Raw genomic sequence first — 19453 nt, forward strand, 5'->3', positions numbered from 1 at the left:
GTGCATATAAAAAAATCCCTTACTGCTAATCGAAAAGAGTAGCCCATGAAGTGGCGACAGCGGGTTTCCTCTCTCAGTATCTGTGTGGTCCTTAACCATATATCCGACGCCATAAATGTGTTTAGCGCGTCGTTAAACAAAACATTTCCGACCTTCAAATATGCAAAGTAATGATTAAAAAAACCCTTTGTACTGATGTGTATAAATACAGTTCTGACTGACTAATACATTTGATACGTGTGCAATTGTTGGATTGGCTTATTGGTGGGTATAAGCAGACAATATCAGAAAGGTTATTTTAAATCAGTATACATGTATATATGCACACATGCTTATTACCAGTATATTTTTCGTTTGGTTCATAAAGCACCATCGGCACTTTCCGTCAACTCCGAGCTGTTCCGAATGGCATTTTGTTACAGGACATAAAAGTAATCGGTTTATTAATATTAAATAGCATGATGCAATATTCTGAAAACAGCATTCGGCGAAGAATTGATTTTCGACAGATGTATACATATAAGTCTAGTAAAAACATCCTGTTAAAAAAAATAAAAAAGGTTATCGTCAAAATCTGAAAATGAAACCTTTTGTACCATAACTAATGTGTTGTTATTAATTGTATCCTGTATCATATTCCTGTACTAGACAATTTAATAGAGATTTTCAGGATAATGGTTTTGATAATTTTACCTTTTTAGCCAGTTTAACTGTGACAGCAGTGACAGCAGTGACTTTACTGGGGGTTAGTGAAAAATAAAGGTTTTTATTTTTTTTGTTTTTTTAAATGTATTTTTGTTTTGTTTTTTGCAACAAGTTTTAGTGGATACAGAGACTTTGCATACAGACTGAAGAAACTTAAGCAGTACAGCACCCGTGGGTTGTTGTTGGGCTGTGTGTTTGTTTCTTTTTGGGGGTTTTAATACACGGTGTCATATATAGCCCATTTGATTTTAAAGATCCATTTGCTATGGCAAAACTTCAAGGTAGGTTTGAAATATGGCCACTGGTATAGCGGAGGGCAAGGGGGTGGTCATGGGGTCGTGATTCTCAGTCAAATTTGTTCTCCACCATCTTTAATATTTGCCTGTCGCCCCATACCATGACTTTTAGACAGTGTTTGTACCCACAATATACCACACTGGCTACGCTGATGTATACAGAAAACTTGTGTAGCACCTAGGTATGTATATATGTGAAAGACCGGACCCTCTGTAAACCAGAATTCCCTCAAACCGGACGTTTTGAAGAGTTCCTTTTTAAAAACCAGTACAGAACTTACCGTAACCTCTCTAAACCGGATCCCTCTAAGAACCGGACATTTTCATTGGTCCCAAGGGTGTCCGGTTTAGAGGGGTTTCACACACACACACACACACACACACACACACACATTGTTCTCTGAACATACTGAACAAGAACACAAAAAATAATCGTTTAATATATATTTTTTTATGGTAAAATTAATTCGGTAAATAAACTATCGAATGGCCTAAGATGTCCACATGATACTGATTATTATAATAAACACAAAAAACAACTGACAATCAAACTGAATAATGTTTAGATAAGTAAAAGGAAACTACATTACTATTCGTGGGGGTGTGGTGTTTTGTTGTTGTTGTTGTGGTTGTTGTTGTTGTTGTTCGGTACATTAGATTTTGTAGAAATGGGGTATCCGTTTGAGCAGTTATGATTACATGTACAGTGGCTTCTTTTCTCCTAATATAACTGCGTGGTAGACAAGCTGAAAAAAAAAGTACATGCATTTTATTGCATGTCTGTAGACACAATACTAATTAATATCCAAGTACAACACTAACCACGTGTTTATCTTTTTAACAACCACGGATAAAAAAACAACAACCTTAAAACTCATAATTGTTTTTTTTTAAAAGGCTTTTTCACCCTCACAATTTTAATAGCACGTACACGTACACGTACAATTACATGTCCTTAAAAATGAGTTAATATTCAATAATAAGTCCGCTTACATCGCAGGTTACGTCTAATTAATATTACGGCCGTCCCTAATTACAGGTGTGTGGAACTGAGTGTCTCGTATTTCCCGCACGTCGGGTACTTATTGACAAAAATCCACGTTTTACGATGCCTTACAAACGAGACGAGGGTAGCAATTATTGTGCTGTTGAAGGTCAAACTTGGCCTATAGAACCGCCACAGGTGGCACAGACAGGACAAGCTGAGAGGGGGTGTATGATAGTTATTATTAGCACTCGCCCGACGTCTGGGTTTATCGAGTCGCGATCTGAAATGATGAGGAGGAGGACCTATAAAACGCGAGAGAAAATTGCTTTAATAAATGTTATTGGTACCACACTTGGTGAACCTTTGTTCGAGGAGACCTGAGCAATGTGTGAGAAACTGTTTCCGACTCCACGTGAACTCTTGTCACTAAAATAAACAAACGAGAGGTCGAACAATTACGACTGGAAGGTAAGTGTGTAATGGAGTGGGGGTATCATGCAGGGAGATCACATGTTGCGTTAGTTATACGTATAAAAGTAAAGTGAGTTCATCATTTCAAGTGCTAGTGATCTATTTAATTTAGTGTTGGTCTTTTTAATATTAGATATATTTTATTAACGTAATATATATATATATATATATATATATATATATATATATATATATATATATATATATATATATATATATATATATATATATATAATGTTGTATTTATATGATGTATGTTATATGATTTTATGTTTGCAATAGTTATGTTCTGAGCATATTAATTATTTAATTACATAAAATTATTTTAGACATGTTCGTAAATGGAACTTCGCTATTCTCTCTGGCTGAGCTTATTTTTATGGAATATGTTTTTAATATTTAAGTCACAAACATTTTAATTATTTAATATGAAACTGATTGCATGTATTTGTAAACTGAAGTCCCTATGTCCTCTAATCATGTTAGGGAAAAGTATATTGATTCCCAATATGCATGTAGTGTTTATACAGAAAACATTAATTGATCATTTGCTCTTAGGGTAATATTAAAATCGTAACACGTTCATATATTGAATTTCCGCACTCCAAAACCCACTTGAACCAAACACGTGTCAACAGATTGATACTAATCGATAATCATTATGGTTTATAATTTCATTTTTGTTATTCGTTTGTTATTCATTTGTGACATTTCTTATACATCCATTTGAGATATTTGATTGGTTGTTCCTTAGTGATGAACATGACCTAAACCTATCCGTCGACATCCTTTGAAATTAACACTGGTGAATCCGATTTCTACCTATGAAGTATTATGTTAACTATACAACGCTGTAAATGTTTTAGTTGAAAAACAAAGACCTTTAAGAAACAGAATAATCACATTCGTGTCCGATAGATACCAATTATTTTCAAATTTTAGTTTTAAAAACAAGGTACCCACTCGTTTTCGCTCGCCAGACACACGTTAAAACAACTCGTTGTAAGATAAATGACATCTAACGGCCACTCGTGTCGTATGTATGTTCTGTATGACTGCATTACACCTGTGCATATGACAGGGACATCATGACAACAGTCGTTTCACCTGTTGCAGCACAACACCTGCCCCGGCGACAACTTTACACGGATAACGCTAGCTCTCACGACAGCGGTAACGTTTATTCCGAACAGGTATTACTGTAATTTGCTGTGACGTGATAAGCCGTTGTCATTTCCCTTTTTGCCAATAAATCATATGTCAGGAGAAGTATTGCGAGTAATATTACCACATGTCAATTATATATTTGAATATCTAAGTTTTTATAACACATATTCATGCACGCAAGCAAAAGCATATGCACTACACAATAACACATTATACACTACAAACACTACACATACTACACATTACAAACTACAGACACTACAAATACTACACACATCACACTCTACAGACACTACACACATCACAAATACTATACACAGCACAATATAAATACTACACACATTACACACTACAAATACTTACTATACACATCACACTCTACAAACACTATTCACATTACACACTACAAAGACTATTCACATTACACACTACAAACACTATTCACATTACACACTACAAATACTATACACATTACACACTACAAATACTATACACATTACACACTACAAATACTATACACATTACACACTACAAATACTATACACATTACACACTACAAATACTATACACATTACAATCTTTAAATACTATACACATTACACACTACAAATACTATACACATTACACACTACAAATACTATTCACATTACACACTACAAATACTATACACATTACAATCTTCAAATACTGGTCACAATGCAGTCTACAAATACTATACACATTACACACTACAAATACTATACACATTACACACTACAAATACTATACACATTACACACTACAAATACTATACACATTACACACTACAAATACTATACACATTACAATCTTCAAATACTATACACATTACACACTACAAATACTATACACATTACACACTACAAATACTATTCACATTACACACTACAAATACTATACACATTACAATCTTCAAATACTGGTCACAATGCAGTCTACAAATACTATACACATTACACACTACAAATACTATACACATTACACACTACAAATACTATACACATTACACACTACAAATACTATACACATTACACACTACAAATACTATACACATTACACACTACAAATACTATTCACATTACAGTCTACAAATACTATTCACATTACACACTACAAATACTATACACATTACACACTACAAATACTATACACATTACACACTACAAATACTATACACATTACACACTACAAATACTATACACATTACACACTACAAATACTATACACATTACAATCTTCAAATACTATACACATTACACACTACAAATACTATACACATTACACACTACAAATACTATACACATTACAATCTTCAAATACTATACACATTACACACTACAAATACTATACACATTACAAATACTATAAACAAATACTATACACATTACACACTACAAATACTATACACATTACACACTACAAATACTATACACATTACACACTACAAATACTATACACATTACAATCTTCAAATACTATACACATTACACACTACAAATACTATACACATTACACACTACAAATACTATACACATTACACACTACAAATACTATACACATTACACACTACAAATACTATACACATTACACACTACAAATACTATACACATTACACACTACAAATACTATACACATTACACACTACAAATACTATACACATTACACACTACAAATACTATACACATTACACACTACAAATACTATACACATTACACACTACAAATACTATACACATTACACACTACAAATACTATACACATTACACACTACTATACACAATACTATACACATTACACACTACAAATACTATACACATTACACACTACAAATACTATACACATACACACTACAAATACTATACACATTACACACTACAAATACTATACACATTACACACTACAAATACTATACACATTACACACTACAAATACTATACACATTACACACTACAAATACTATACACATTACAAAATACTATACACATTACACACTACAAATACTATACACATTACACACTACAAATACTATACACATTACACACTACAAATACTATACACATTACACACTACAAATACTATACACATTACACACTACAAATACTATACACATTACACACTACAAATACTATACACATTACACACTACAAATACTATACACATTACACACTACAAATACTATACACATTACACACTACAAATACTATACACATTACACACTACAAATACTATACACATTACACACTACAAATACTATACACATTACACACTACAAATACTATACACATTACACACTACAAATACTATACACATTACACACTACAAATACTATACACATTACACACTACAAATACTACAATTACACTACAAATACTATACACATTACACACTACAAATACTATACACATTACACACTACAAATACTATACACATTACACACTACAAATACTATACACATTACACACTACAAATACTATACACATTACACACTACAAATACTATACACATTACACACTACAAATACTATACACATTACACACTACAAATACTATTCACATTACACACTACAAATACTATACACATTACAATCTTCAAATACTATACACATTACACACTACAAATACTATACACATTACACACTACAAATACTATACACATTACACACTACAAATACTATACACATTACAATCTTCAAATACTATACACATTACACACTACAAATACTATACACATTACACACTACAAATACTATACACATTACACACTACAAATACTATACACATTACACACTACAAATACTATACACATTACACACTACAAATACTATACACATTACAATCTTCAAATACTATACACATTACACACTACAAATACTATACACATTACACACTACAAATACTATTCACATTACACACTACAAATACTATACACATTACAATCTTCAAATACTGGTCACAATGCAGTCTACAAATACTATACACATTACACACTACAAATACTATACACATTACACACTACAAATACTATACACATTACAATCTTCAAATACTGGTCACAATGCAGTCTACAAATACTATACACATTACACACTACAAATACTATACACATTACACACTACAAATACTATACACATTACACACTACAAATACTATTCACATTACAATCTTCAAATACTGGTCACAATGCAGTCTACAAATACTATACACATTACAATCTTCAAATACTGGTCACAATGCAGTCTACAAATACTAGTCACATTACACACTACAAATACTATACACATTACAATCTTCAAATACTGGTCACAATGCAGTCTACAAATACTAGTCACATTACACACTACAAATACTATACACATTACAATCTTCAAATACTGGTCACAATGCAGTCTACAAATACTAGTCACATTACACGCTACACATACTATACACATTACACACTACAAATACTATACACATTACACACTACAAATACTATTCACATTACAATCTTCAAATACTGGTCACAATGCAGTCTACAAATACTATACACATTACAATCTTCAAATACTGGTCACAATGCAGTCTACAAATACTAGTCACATTACACACTACAAATACTATACACATTACACACTACAAATACTAGTCACATTACACACTACAAATACTATTCACATTACACACTACAAATACTATACACATTACAATCTTCAAATACTGGTCACAATGCAGTCTACAAATACTATACACATTACACACTACAAATACTATACACATTACACACTACAAATACTATACACATTACACACTACAAATACTATACACATTACACACTACAAATACTATACACATTACACACTACAAATACTATACACATTACACACTACAAATACTATACACATTACAATCTTCAAATACTGGTCACAATGCAGTCTACAAATACTATACACATTACAATCTTCAAATACTGGTCACAATGCAGTCTACAAATACTATACACATTACAATCTTCAAATACTGGTCACAATGCAGTCTACAAATACTATACACATTACAATCTTCAAATACTGGTCACAATGCAGTCTACAAATACTAGTCACATTACACGCTACACATACTATACACATTACAATCTTCAAATACTAGTCACATTACACTCTACAAATACTATCCACATTACACTCGACAAATACTATTCACATTACACACTACAAATACTATACACATTACATGCTACAAACACAATACAAATACTAAACTACTACACACGTACACATTTTAAACATTACAAATACTACACACATTACACACTAAAAACACATCACAAATACTACACACATTACACACTACAAATACTACACGCATACACACATTAAATATTACAAATACTATAAACATTACACACTACAAATACTACACACATTACACACTACAAACACTACAATACTACACATGTTACACACCTTAGAATAAGACTAAAATTATTTGTCTGGATATTTGCGTTTATATTCCACTTATGTTCAAGCAAGCTGTCATGGACTCACACTTCGGCTATCTGGGTTGTCTGTTGATGCCAAGGTTTAAATGTCACGCTTTTGGTTAAATAGTGGTTAGTGACAGAACATAGTAGTGGTCATACACCACTGAGATATATGCCTCACTCTGGGGTGGAACTGTTACCAGGATACGATCCCAGCACCTGTCAACCACTGGTTTAACCACACCACAACCGATGTCCCCTCTTTAAACCATAAATCGTATGCAACAAAGCGAACTCAGCATTCACGCTACTCACTGTTCAAAACGATTAATATTTTCCATCTTTTTTAAAAATTTATTTATTTATTTATTTTTTATTTATTTTTTTCTATCTTTAGTTATATATCTTTATTAAAAATTTTTTAAATAATCATCATGAGTTCGTTGGCAGGTGTTGTGCGTTTTGCAGGACCCTTCGACATGACGGGAAAGAAGTGAAGCAAATTAACCCGTAGCGGTTACGTGTCATGTTGGCCTTTTTACCGGCAAGATGCCGTCCCATCATTGACAACTAACTACCAGTGAAAGAATTCGAAAATATTGACCGACCCCCTCGCTAACAATGCCGGCCGTTAATCAGCGAGTCGAGAGAACGGAGCAGCGTCGTGGTTAAAGTCCTAACATTGACTGGAGCTACATGAAGAGCAAATTGTCCCACAAAAACCCGACACACAAACACACACAAAAAAGACGGTGTAGTTCGCCACCCCGCGGATACCGTGTATGAATGCAAAGCCAATACACTGAAAGGAAATACATGCATGCTGCCACGGCCGTGGGCGTGGTCTCGACCGCGTGTTTGTTTATTGTTAGTGTGGTGTCACAAGTGGTGTATGCAAATTGATTCTGTAGATGGAAGTAGTGGGTAAGACTAAAGTACATAGTAGTATGGTCGTTTCGTGAAAATCGGTCGGAAGTAAAAGGAACAGTCTGGGTATGTTTGTGAGTACTTTGTTTTTGCTCGTGTTATGGTGTAAAAGTGAAAAATTAGAACGTATTTACCTATTTTTTATTTATTTATTTATTTATTTTAATTATTATTATTATTATTATTATTATTATTATTATTATTATTATTATTATTATTATTATTATTATTGTCACAAATAAGATAAATACAAATTCCAATACGTTTTTCGGCCGACAACTTTGTACACAAATCAATTTAAAATAAAAGGAAAGAAACAAAAAACAGAGTTCAATGATCAAATTTACAAAGCTATGGAACTCTATTCACAAATGCAGGGGCTAGTCCAGTATTTGTTTTGGGTGAGAGAGCGCAACTACCGGGATTCGTTGTACGATAGGTCTTGAAAAAGAATGCACCCCCCAAAAAAGCCTTTTGGATCCGCTCCTGAAACAAAATGTTTATCTGCAAAGCACAAGTGTATATAATGCTCAATGAAAGAAACCATTAACCAATTTACAATGTATTACATGCTTATAAATAGAAACAAGGATGGGTTTGAAGTCTAAAAGCTTCAGTGAAATAGCTACTTCTTGGTTTGATGGTAGCACTAATAGAATAGAATAGAACAGAATAGACTAGATGTTTAACGACACCCCAGCACGAAAAATGCATCGGCTATTGGATGTCAAGCTATGGTGAGATACAAGGGTGAGGGTATATTGAAGAGGGTGGCAAAGAAAAGAAAACAGTGGATAAAACACACACACACACACACACACACACACACACACACACACACCACCACCACCACCACCACCACCACTACACCATCTACTTGCGTGTCTTTATTATGACACGAGGTATTGTGTTCTTGTGGGTCGAATAAGTGATGATGAAATGCTACTAGCTCGCCGCTTATCTCACTGCACTTTTGTATATACACATCCTATTCCGCGACCTGAAATTTATATGACAATAATTTAAAGGGATAACTAAATCTAAATTCATATCGAATTGTGGAAAATGGACTTTTTGAAATACTTTTAGAGGGCATGTTAAGATATGAAGTCATACTGAATGGAAGTGAAATGACGTCATTATTTAAAAAAAGAAAAATACATGTTTTACCAATGTTGGCTCAAATCTGCGTTGCTAATAAACGTCAAATTATTACCCTGTTAACAGACTGATATAAATGATATTAGTTTTTGGTTGAATTGATATTTCATTGCACATAATAGAAATAAAATGAACTGGGTACAAGTTATCCAGTTAATGATAGAGAAAACACTTTTGTATTTTTAAAATGATTTATCTTCACATATCCTTCTCGTCTTTTTTTTTTTTTTTTTTTTTTTTGTTGAGAATGTCACTTTTTGGTTCTGACTACAATGACTATCCAAACTGGATCATTTCCTTTTTTATTGTTTTGTTTTGGTTTTTTTTTTACATCGAATCTTTGCAGACAGTTAGGACTCTGTGGTTGGAATCTATCAACATAAATAGTTCACGAAGAACGTGACATATGAAACATGTATCATAATAACAGCACATCTTTGCTGCTAGTTGCATTAAAGGGCCAACTTCATTGTGGATTCTCGGAGAACCTCGCCTGCGGGGGAGAATGCTATGGAATTAGATTGTCAATTTCCTCATTAAATGCTCCTTAAGAAGTGTTATGTATAATTGAACAACAACTGAATGCCCCAGTGGTCCCTTTCTTAGGTGTCAACTTAGTTAAACATCATTTTCTGGGTTAATCGTCCCTTGTTACGCACCATTCATTTTGAGTCGTCTGCGCAACTATCCTTGCCTCGCGCCACTCAAAGCGTTGCTATCGTTGGCATTAGGGCTTTATTTTTTTGTGACCATTCGTAAAAAAGAGAGAAAATCTCTTTCCTCGAAGAAAGGACAGAAAAATAACTCCGTATGTTACTACATCCTTAATGAAACCTTGAGACAATAAAATTAAGTCTATGTTCCTCTTCAAAAAACACAGAATAAGTGCATTGGCAGAAGTTGTTTTTTTCTGTGACCATTCGCAATAAAGGAGAGAAAATCCCATTCCTGGAAAAAAAGAAGAGAAAAAAAAAAAGAGGACAGAATAGATAACACTGTATGCTACCTCCTTCGGAAAAGTTTGAGAAAATAAAAGTAAATCTATGTCCCTTTGCAATAAGCGCACTCCGTGTTTCATTTTTCGCTAAAAAAAATCTTGAGAGTAAAAAAAAAGAAAAAAAAGAAGTAAAATCTAGGCCTCTGCTGACAAAACTCAATTCTTTCTTTGTTCCCCGAAAATCTGTCGCAGTTCATCTGGGCATCAACTAATTTTGTTTTGAGAAAGTCTTGTTTCTTCAAAGTCTGGCTGCGATCGCTCTAGAGATAACGCACCCTGGCGGGCAAAAACGAGCAACCATGCGACAGGAAATTCGACACGAGCGCCAGCGGCGTACAACCGTTTGACGATGCGAGCGGCCGAGGGGAGTGGGGAGAACGGGGAGGGGACCCCACATCGATGACCACGCCGAGCTGTCCGGCCCTGTGGTACGTCCACGACGTCCATTATTTGACACCGCCCCCTGCCGGTTTAATGGATTCAAGGCCGATTTACTCCCATTTCACCATTAGTTAATCTTTATCGTATGTTGCTATATAAATATTGACGTTATCAATCACCAACAGTTTATTTTCTTTCTCTTTTTGCATTGCGTATTGCGAAAGGAATTGATTTGCGTGGCTCGTTTTATAATTGTTTTATTACTCAGGGTTTTTTTAAATGGTGAGTTTGGGAGTAATAATAATTCTGTTGAAACCTTATGTTCTAATAGAGGTACAACAGAATGTTCATAAATTACACTCTTTATTGGCTTGTCCACTTTAAGCTATGACCACATGCAGTGTTTTTGCGGCAACTGAAATGGCAAGAGTCGGTGGGTGTTCATATTTAATAATCCAGTCCGTCACTGCGTTTTACGATGATGTCGTAAGATGCAAACTGGTGCTCCACGGCTGGAATATCAAAATGCATTTTTACATTCTCTTCTCTTTGTGATATGAATCTTGTAGAACGTAGAAGACGAGTACTATTTCATCCTAGTCTGTATCAACAATTAAATTAGTTCAACTGCTGTCCATTGGTAACACAACACAGTTGATTAGTCTGTGTACATTTTGTAATAAGGCTACTAAATACAGAACAGATAACATGTGAAATCGAAGAGTTTAAACACAATTATATAAACGTAAACAACACATTAGCTAATGCTGTATAATGTATTATTGTACATATTTCTTATATATACCACGCTCCGTTTGTACACATTATTGTAGCCTCTATATAATATGTGCATACCTATCTTATCATTACAAACTGTATGTTTTTGGTTTTTAAAAAAAACCCCAACATAACAATAGGAAAAGTCATATGATACAAACAAGTGCTTCACGGGTGGTATATCGAAATTCGTTTCTCCTTTTATTATTTATACCAAGCGTCGCAACTACTATAAATAAGTATGTCGAAAACACGTAACAGCCGTTGTTCAATATGTGCTAGAGATCGTTAAACATTCCTTTCCTTTTTAACAAAATTGATCGGTATCGTCTGATCATGACGAAAACGCAGTTTTTGCTAATCGCTTTAATGGCAGACAGATTCAGAAAAGAAAATGGAAGAAAGCAAATGACAATGTTGAGTGATTGTGGGTTCTCGTTTATGCGTGGTGGTGTCGACGTTATACAGAGAAAAACATTCTCATAGAGAAAAACAAATCTGTATGGAATTTTACATTGGTTGAAGAATGTAGATGTGAAGCATGCAGTAGTCTGAAATACTACATAAACAGCAATACAGCAGTTCTAGTGGAATACGGTGTAGGTTGGTCATTTCTAGGTTTACTGACTCATATAACTAGGGATTTTTTGTGTGTGTATTTTTAAAAATATGTGCTAATATATATATATATATATATATATATATATATATATATATATATATATATATATATATATATATATAACTTCTTTGATTAATCCAGCCAGTGCACCACGACTGGTATATCAAAGACCGTGGTATGTGTTGTCCTGTCTGTGGGGAAAGTGCATATAAAAGATCCCTTGCAGCATTAGGAAAAATGTAGCGGGTTTCCTCTGGTGACTATGAGTCAGAATTACCTAATGTTTGACATCCAATAGCCGATGACTAATTAATCAATGTGCTCCAATGGTGTCGTTAAACAAAACAAACTTCTTCTTTGATTAAGAAATGCAATTTGTTTTTTACATCCTTGACAGTCAACAGTGCAAATATTATGGAACTAAACAATGAAAAACGACAATAACAAAAACAAAAAAACAAAAACAAAAACAAAACCATTGCGCATCTTATTGATTCAAGTAATCCACCCCACTGATAATTAATGTATTGAACATCCCTTAGTTATTTTCGTGTACTCTTCTTTACCCTCAGATGTGTTGATAGCTCTACTCTATATCTATGTTGACAGAATGTAGTGTTTACAAGATGTATACCCGTGTTCCTCGGGTAATGCACGTGCTTTTTACTTACATCAACGAACTGATACAGAATCCGTGATCGCTTTGTTATGTTACAGGCATTTACTGGTGTTTTTTTTTTTTAACTATACCGCTGACACCACTATGTACAAACAAGAACATTAATTATAGGCCGACTGTTTCTAGCTCTACGTGGGGTGGTTTATATGTCTTATCCAGTTCTCTTGAAATATCCCCACCATTCGCCATTCTACGACAATAACATTTTATATTGAAGAGTTTGCCCAGCATGGTATATTGTATATTAAAAAAAAAAAAACGTTTTTCACTGAGCCGTGTAAATTAAGTCAGTTGCGTTTCATGTCACGGTTTGAGGGCCAACAAAGGAAGCACAAACACCACTGCGGCGTATCCGACCCCTTTCACCCCTCTACAATGATGTGCGTTCACTAACTGAGCACATTTATCATAGTCATGGGTATGAGATCACTATAGAAGTTAAAATGCGAGATGAATGCGGTTATGTTATTAATATTTATGTACACCCATCAAATGATGTTGTTATTCTCTGCTGGAAAATGAATCAGAAAAATCGCTCTTCGAGTGACGATGTGGGGGTGTTTTTTAAACATATGATTTTGGTTCTAATGATTAACAGTGTGACTTGATGAAAGATGAGTTATTGGTGGGGGTTTTCTGCTCATGGAAATATAATGTTAACTCATATTCAACCAATTAGCCGTTGAATATGGAATAAAGCAATAATTTTGACACAATAATTAAATATGAAAATAACGTAAAAAAAAGTATTAACCATCAAAAAGATCAAACTACAACAATCACCTACAAAAAGTTAAACTGAAACAAATGGCAGCATTTAAAAAACATTTACTAAATAAGACAAAGCAAAGAAAAATTAAGGTCTTAGTTTTGTAGGTTTCTAATCATCATCTATGCGGTGACAATATAATATTATAATATATACATATTAAAATCTTAATTGTACTGGCTTTTAATTACAAATATAAAAAGACTCTCCCCACTCGGATCCATTTAATAATGATGTGTCTTCTTCCCGAATGAAGTCTGGTCCTTAATTACAAATTTAAAAACACTTTTTATGCCCCCCCCCCCCCCCCCGCCTCATTTGATGATGTGTCTTTTTACTGTGTGAAGTCTGGCTTTTAATTACAAAAGAACCCCACCCAAAACCCCGTCTAAACTGTCCCTCCCCCTCAGCCCCCACTGCACCCCCTAATAATGTCGTGTCTCCGTCCTGGTTGTAGTCCGTGTCTATCTGTATAATCGCCATTCTTCTCTTCACAGTGGATCACGGGCAACAGTCTCTATCAATCTTTCTTGACGTGGGGCTTTTTCATCTCTTCAAACGTAGACGCCTCTGCCCGGATCGGGTTTCGCTGATTGACGTTGTTGCCATGGTGATATATTTTCACGGGCATTGTGTGTTTAACGATATATCCACGGGGTCGCGAAAGCCAGCCAATGAACGGCGCACAGTGTGCCACGGTGCCATGTCAGTGTGTAAAACGATACAGCTCGGTTTATAAGTAACCTTATACACCTCCCGTCTTGTTCTACATTATATTTTATATTTTTTTGAAAAAGATATATATATCTCTTTATATTTTATTCCAGTGTTTCGTCCGGACCCCAACGTAAACGGCGCTGCAGTGCGACCTTTCCCTAACGTCCCGATGCTTCACGACCAGACCGGGACGGGCGTGGGGTCCCCCACGGGCGGTGGACCCACCATGCTCCCCTCGTTCGGATTTACCCAGGAGCAAGTGGCTTGTGTGTGCGAGGTTCTACAGCAGGGGGGTAACATAGACAGACTGGCCCGCTTTCTGTGGTCCCTCCCGGCCTGCGAGCACCTGCACAAGAACGAGAGCGTCCTCAAGGCGAAAGCCGTTGTGGCCTTTCACAGGGGCAATTTCAAAGAACTCTACAAGATTCTGGAGAATAACAATTTCGCTCAGCACAACCACCCCAAGCTGCAGGCCCTGTGGCTGAAGGCACACTACATCGAAGCGGAGAAACTTCGTGGTCGGCCCTTAGGGGCGGTGGGGAAATACCGTGTGAGGAGGAAATTCCCCTTACCCAGGACGATTTGGGACGGGGAGGAGACGAGTTACTGCTTTAAGGAGAAATCTAGGACAGTGTTGAGGGAGTGGTATTCTCACAACCCCTATCCCGCCCCTCGCGAAAAGCGGGAGTTGGCGGAGGCGACGGGACTAACGACGACGCAAGTGAGCAACTGGTTTAAAAATCGCCGACAGAGAGACAGAGCTGCCGAGGCCAAAGAAAGGTGAGATGTCATTTTTATTATTTAAAAAAAAAGACAAGAAGCATAATAAGCCTGTTTCAATTGTAGTTTAGTTATTTTTTAAATAACACTAAAAAGCCTGTTTCAATTGTATTTTAGTTTTATTTAAATAACAAAATCAAGTCAGTTTCAATTGTATTTTACTTACTTTTTAAATAACAAAATAAAGGCTGTTTGAACTGTATTTTAGTTATTTTTAAATAACTGAATAAAGTCTGTTTCGACAGTTACATATAGGTCACGCTAACAGTGTGTAAATACTTGCATAAAAACAAGATATGATTTTGTGCTATTAAAGTAAATAAACAAACAAACTGTAATTAGTAGTATATTAATTCCATAAACCAGGTACTATTCAGATAATATTGGACATGCTAGTAATAATATTCATTCTTTAATGGTGATATATATGCCGGTAAATTGTTATTATTGTGTCGACTGACGGCAGTGATGCGCTATAAACGCTCAAAATTAATAAAGAATTGAGACGGAAAAATATTTATTGTTAAATTAATTCTGTCGATGATATAAAGCAGTTTCTGATTGTATACAGGGTAGTTAAGGACAGGCTAATAGTGTTTATGTATATAAAGGTGATTTTTATTTTATTATAGGCATCATTGGAATAAATAAACAGTAACGTGCTATTAATAGTATTAAGGACACGCTAGTAATATTTATCTATATAAAGATGAAGAAAGGTGAAATATAATATAATTGTTACATTTATTAATAGAGTAAATAAACAGCAACATTCTATTCTTAGTATTAAGGAGTTATTAATTGTATTCAGGTGATATAATATATGCTAATATTATTTATGTGTATAAATGTGAGAAAGTGGAGGTGGTTAGCAGAAATGTAATATATTATCCAAATGTATAGAATAACTGTATGAAGTTTCCTATTTTTTTTATAAAAGTTTCTACATTTGTTATGACACATATCCATGCTAGATTCTGAAGATATAATTATTTAACTTCATATTTATTTTATTTATTTTTGTCTTGATGAACATCCAAAACAAATTTCTCGATACTTGTTTTATGTCCAAAATTTTGTTTATCATTTTATTTGAAAAAGTGGTCAATTTGCATTGTGTCCTGTATTTGAAATAATTAAATATATGTATAGTAAACAAGTGCAGTATTATATTTAAGTGTTATAATATTGAATATTATACATTTATGTTTTAAAACTTTATCATTATAGTTCAATATTGATGGTGATGATGATATAAAGTTGTAACTTACACATAGTGGCATATATTTTAATCATATAATATTCGGCTTAAATTGTAAGAGAAAAGACAGATATACAAATAATAAAATAAAATAAATTCAGTACTCAAATTATAAAAATAACATTTAATAAATTATAACTGATATTGTATAATCTAACTACATAATGTAATATAATATATAATAATACATTTTTAAACACATATTTTTACAACTTTAACAATTTATAGTTTTATACTTTATAAAAAAAATATGGTATTGAAAAATGTTCCTGACACATTGAGATGCAGACAGTGGTTTCATATTCGTGTGGATACCTAATCGATAGGCTTGTAAATTTGAAGACAGTTCACACGCTATACGCAGGTGTCTGATACACAACCCGTCTGTAACACGAGCCCGACACGCCATGCATACCAACATGGTCCTGAATAATGGAGCTTATTTTAAAATATAAATGTTATGTACTGACCTCGTGGCAGGAGTTAAAATAAATGTAGGGATTGACTTCGTTGTACCAGAACAATACAGATTTTAGTTGTAAAATATCTTCTTTGTGCATTGTTACAGTGTTTAAAATGAATGATTTAAATATTTTGTTTTATTTTACGATGGTAATAGTGAAGCTAAAACAATAATAATAAATAAATAAAATTAATCTGTCACATTTAATTCTGTAAAACCGAAATAATAATAATAACAACAGCAATAACAATTACAAAAAACAATAATATTTTTATTTGTTTATTTATCTATTAACTTAGATATTATTATAATTATATTTAATTATTATTGCATTTAATTAATAATAATAAAATATACCGAATGACTATATAAATTTTTAAAACATTTTGGATTTACAAATATTTTTATATATAATAATCGTAATAAAATTGTGTATCACATTCACCAATCTATCTTTTTTTAATTTCTTTAAATACACGACCCTTCTTTGTACATTACGTTTGGAAAATGAGATAGTAGTAATTTTCTTCTTCTTCTTCTTCTTCTTCTTCTTCTTCTTCTTCTTCTTCTTCTTCTTCACCACAAATATCTGTGCAGATTGAATTACACGGGCACATCTATAATTAATTCCACCGCCAGTCTCGGTTCAAGGCAAAGAGACAAAACCGACGGAACGTTTGGCAGTTGCGTAAGCACCTAAAGAGATTCAAATTACAGTCTCTGTCGGTGTTTTGGAAACCATCTACTGTGTGACCGCATACAGTGGGGACCGTGTTTGTTTTCCATTACCACTGGCTTCAGTATGGGAAATAGCTGCATGCCACCTCGCACTCCCTGGAGACTGCCCCCCCCCACCCACCCGCCCCCTCTCACCCACCCGCCCCCTCTCACCCCACCTTCCCAGTCGAAACACAACGGTTTGGTTTAGTGCTGTATATTGTTTAGTATTATAAATAAGGACAGTCTGCTAGATTTTATTTATTTATATTATGGTTGAAGAATGTTTATAGTTACTAAGGTTAGTGTGTATAAATTAAATAATTATTATAATATATTTGTTGTTTGAATAACTCATCATTCCATAAATACTTAGTTTTATTTTTGTTTATAAATAAATATGCCATTTAAAAAAATAATATATATAATAATTTATTTTAACTAAATAAACATAATTTTTTTTATAAAGGTATATATATATAGATATATATATATATATAATATAATATATATATATATATATATATATGTATTATGTATATATATATATAATTTATAATATAAATATATATATATATAAAATGTATATATATATATAGATATATATATATATATATATATATATATATATATATATATATATATATATATATATATATGTATATATATATATAGATATATATATATATATATATATATATATATATATATATATATATATATACACACACACACGCGCACACACACGCGCACACACACACACACACACACACACATATATATATATATATATATATATATATATATATATCTATCACACATATATACATACATACATACATACATACATGTATATATTGTATGATTTATTTAGTGGTAACAATACTTCTCACCGTATTATCAATTATATAATAATAAACAGGAATCAATATTGAGATAAGATAGTAATTTCATTTCTATGGAAACATTTTTTTAGAGACAATAACAACATAAATAACCGTATACGTGTATTTAACATTTATCTTTTAACCGATACAAATATAGGCACACATATTGTCAAACTATTTTCGTATCATCAGATCAAGGTCTTTTATTTGTTC

General features: G+C 33.3%; 1 protein-coding gene across 4 annotated transcripts in view; it reads left to right on the forward strand.

The window, feature by feature from the left end:
• LOC121370930 (homeobox protein six1a-like) overlaps positions 1-19453 on the forward strand; it is a 90340-nt gene that overhangs the window by 63077 nt on the left and 7810 nt on the right. For 3 of the 4 annotated variants that reach the window (XM_041496471.1, XM_041496474.1, XM_041496475.1), the window contains exon 2: positions 15243-15912. In XM_041496471.1, coding sequence (XP_041352405.1) covers positions 15243-15912 — 670 coding nt within the window. Of the gene's footprint in view, positions 1-15074; positions 15121-15242; positions 15913-19453 lie in introns of those variants that run through there. The other variant, XM_041496472.1, reaches the window with a different exon arrangement.

The sequence above is a fragment of the Gigantopelta aegis genome, chromosome 4, assembly GCF_016097555.1.
Source record: "Gigantopelta aegis isolate Gae_Host chromosome 4, Gae_host_genome, whole genome shotgun sequence".
Lineage (NCBI taxonomy): Eukaryota > Metazoa > Mollusca > Gastropoda > Neomphalida > Peltospiridae > Gigantopelta > Gigantopelta aegis.